This window comes from Loa loa (assembly GCF_000183805.2).
Source record: "Loa loa unplaced genomic scaffold supercont3.353, whole genome shotgun sequence".
Lineage (NCBI taxonomy): Eukaryota > Metazoa > Nematoda > Chromadorea > Rhabditida > Onchocercidae > Loa > Loa loa.
Genome location: NW_018108533.1, coordinates 3,209 through 5,182, shown reverse-complemented (window position 1 = coordinate 5,182; position 1,974 = coordinate 3,209). Strand labels below are relative to the sequence as shown.

Sequence of the window (1,974 nt, the reverse complement as noted above, 5' to 3'; positions counted from 1 at the left end):
TAAATACATTTATTTAAAAAAAAAAAAAAAAAACTAAATTAAAAATTCTTTTTAAAAAATAATATTTGAAATGATTGAAGAAATCAATTGTCAATTATTTTAGCCAATTAATTATCTCCTTTTTTTTATTTATTTCTAATTAATTATTCATTTCCAAAAATAATTAACTTATTCAAAAATATTCTATATTAAAAATAACCACCAAAAATAGCATATCGTTAGACATATAATTTTTCAAATTTTTTTTTTCTTTTTTATCACTAAAATTATTTTATTGAAAAAAAAAAAACGAAAAAGTAATTAAATTAAAAATAATATTTGGAAATGATTGATGAAATGAAATGATGCAATTTAATTATTATTAAAAAATTATTTCATGTCAATTTTTTTTTTTCGCTTTCTTTTTAAATATAATAAAACTAACAGTTGGACCGCCATGTGTTTTATTGCAAGGATTAAAATGTGCACCAGCGGAAATGCATCCATTTGTTGTGTCACCATATTCATGAACATGAAAACCATGCAAACCAGGTGTTAAACCTTTGATTTCACCATTAATTATTGTCGGTAAATCTTTATTATCCTATAAAATTATGGTAAAATTTTTAAAAATTATCAATTAACTAATTGCACTTTTAAAAGCATAAATAGAATAACAATATTGTCAAAAAAAAATTAATAAAATATGAAATTTTTCGAAATAAATTTCATTTCATATTTTAATCATTATATTGAATCAAATATTCAAAAGATAAGATATGAATATTGATATAATAATTGATAAAGAATAAATCGAAAAATTGTTGATAATGTAAGCATGTATTAAGCATTCATCTATCACAAACGTAAATTTGAAAGTGATCGTTGACGTATGCACGTATTAAGCATTCATCTATCATAACTTAAACGTAAATTTGAAAGTGATCGTTGACGTATGCACGTATTAAGCATTCATCTATCATAACTGAAACGTAAATTTGATAATGATTGTTAACGTATGCGCGTATTAAGCATTCATCTATGATAACTGAAACGTAAATTTGAAAGTGATCGTTGGCGTATGCACGTATTAAGCATCCGGACGTAAGCACATATTACACGTCATTTACAGTCAAATGTCGGAAAACCCAAAAAAAAATTTATAATATATTAAAAATAATCAAAGTATATATATATATATATTATAAATTTGTAGCATAAAGATTGTCATGTTTAGAGTATTTTACCGATAAGTTATTCATTAAACAGAAATTAAATTAAAATTTTCAACAAATTAAGTAATGAATCATTTAATCAATGCCCATAACATACTGTTGTAAAAGATTTCCGGTTTGATAATTAAATTAATTGTAATCTTTGATTTATTAATGATTGATTAGTCGAACAATCTAGCTTATATACAATGATGGAAATATTTGTTTTTCATTTAACAATCAATTTTTCTTGTATATTTTGTAAAATTTTCCAAATCATCAAAGGTTTCTTTTGCTAATCAAGCGGAAATTTGTATCCGGTGCGCAAACGATCTCGAGATTTTCATTCGGTGCGCAAACGATCTCGACACTTTTATTCGATGCGTAAAAGATATCGAGACTTTCATTCGGTGCGCAAACGATCTCGACACTTTTATTCGATGCGTAAAAGACATCGAGACTTTTATTCGGTACGCAAACGATCTCTCGAAAACTCGAAATCTTTATTTGGTGCTTTTTTTCTTTTTTTTAGGTTTCCTAATTTTAAGTTTCAGTTCAACCATTCAACATGCTCAATATCATTTTTTTACACAAACAAGGAACTCATCGTATTCTTTACATTCATTAATAATCTAAAGACAATAAATCTATTACTGTCATCAATAAATCTTTATTAAACATCTTGCGCCAATATTAAGAAATATTCCAAAATATTTCATCGAACAAATTTTTCTTTTTTTTTTGTTTTTTTTACCTTATTCTAATACTTCTCTATTACCAA

General features: G+C 24.5%; 1 protein-coding gene across 1 annotated transcript in view; it reads right to left on the bottom strand.

Moving 5' to 3' along the window:
* The window catches only part of LOAG_18540 (superoxide dismutase), a gene marked incomplete at its 5' end in the record, with an annotated part of 1,891 nt that extends 1,308 nt beyond the window's left edge, over window positions 1-583 (bottom strand). Inside the window, one exon of the mRNA XM_020451203.1 lies at window positions 425-583. Within this exon, the coding sequence (XP_020305033.1) occupies window positions 425-583 (159 nt within the window). The remainder of the gene's footprint in view (window positions 1-424) is intronic.
* Between the last annotated feature and the right edge of the window lie 1,391 nt (window positions 584-1,974).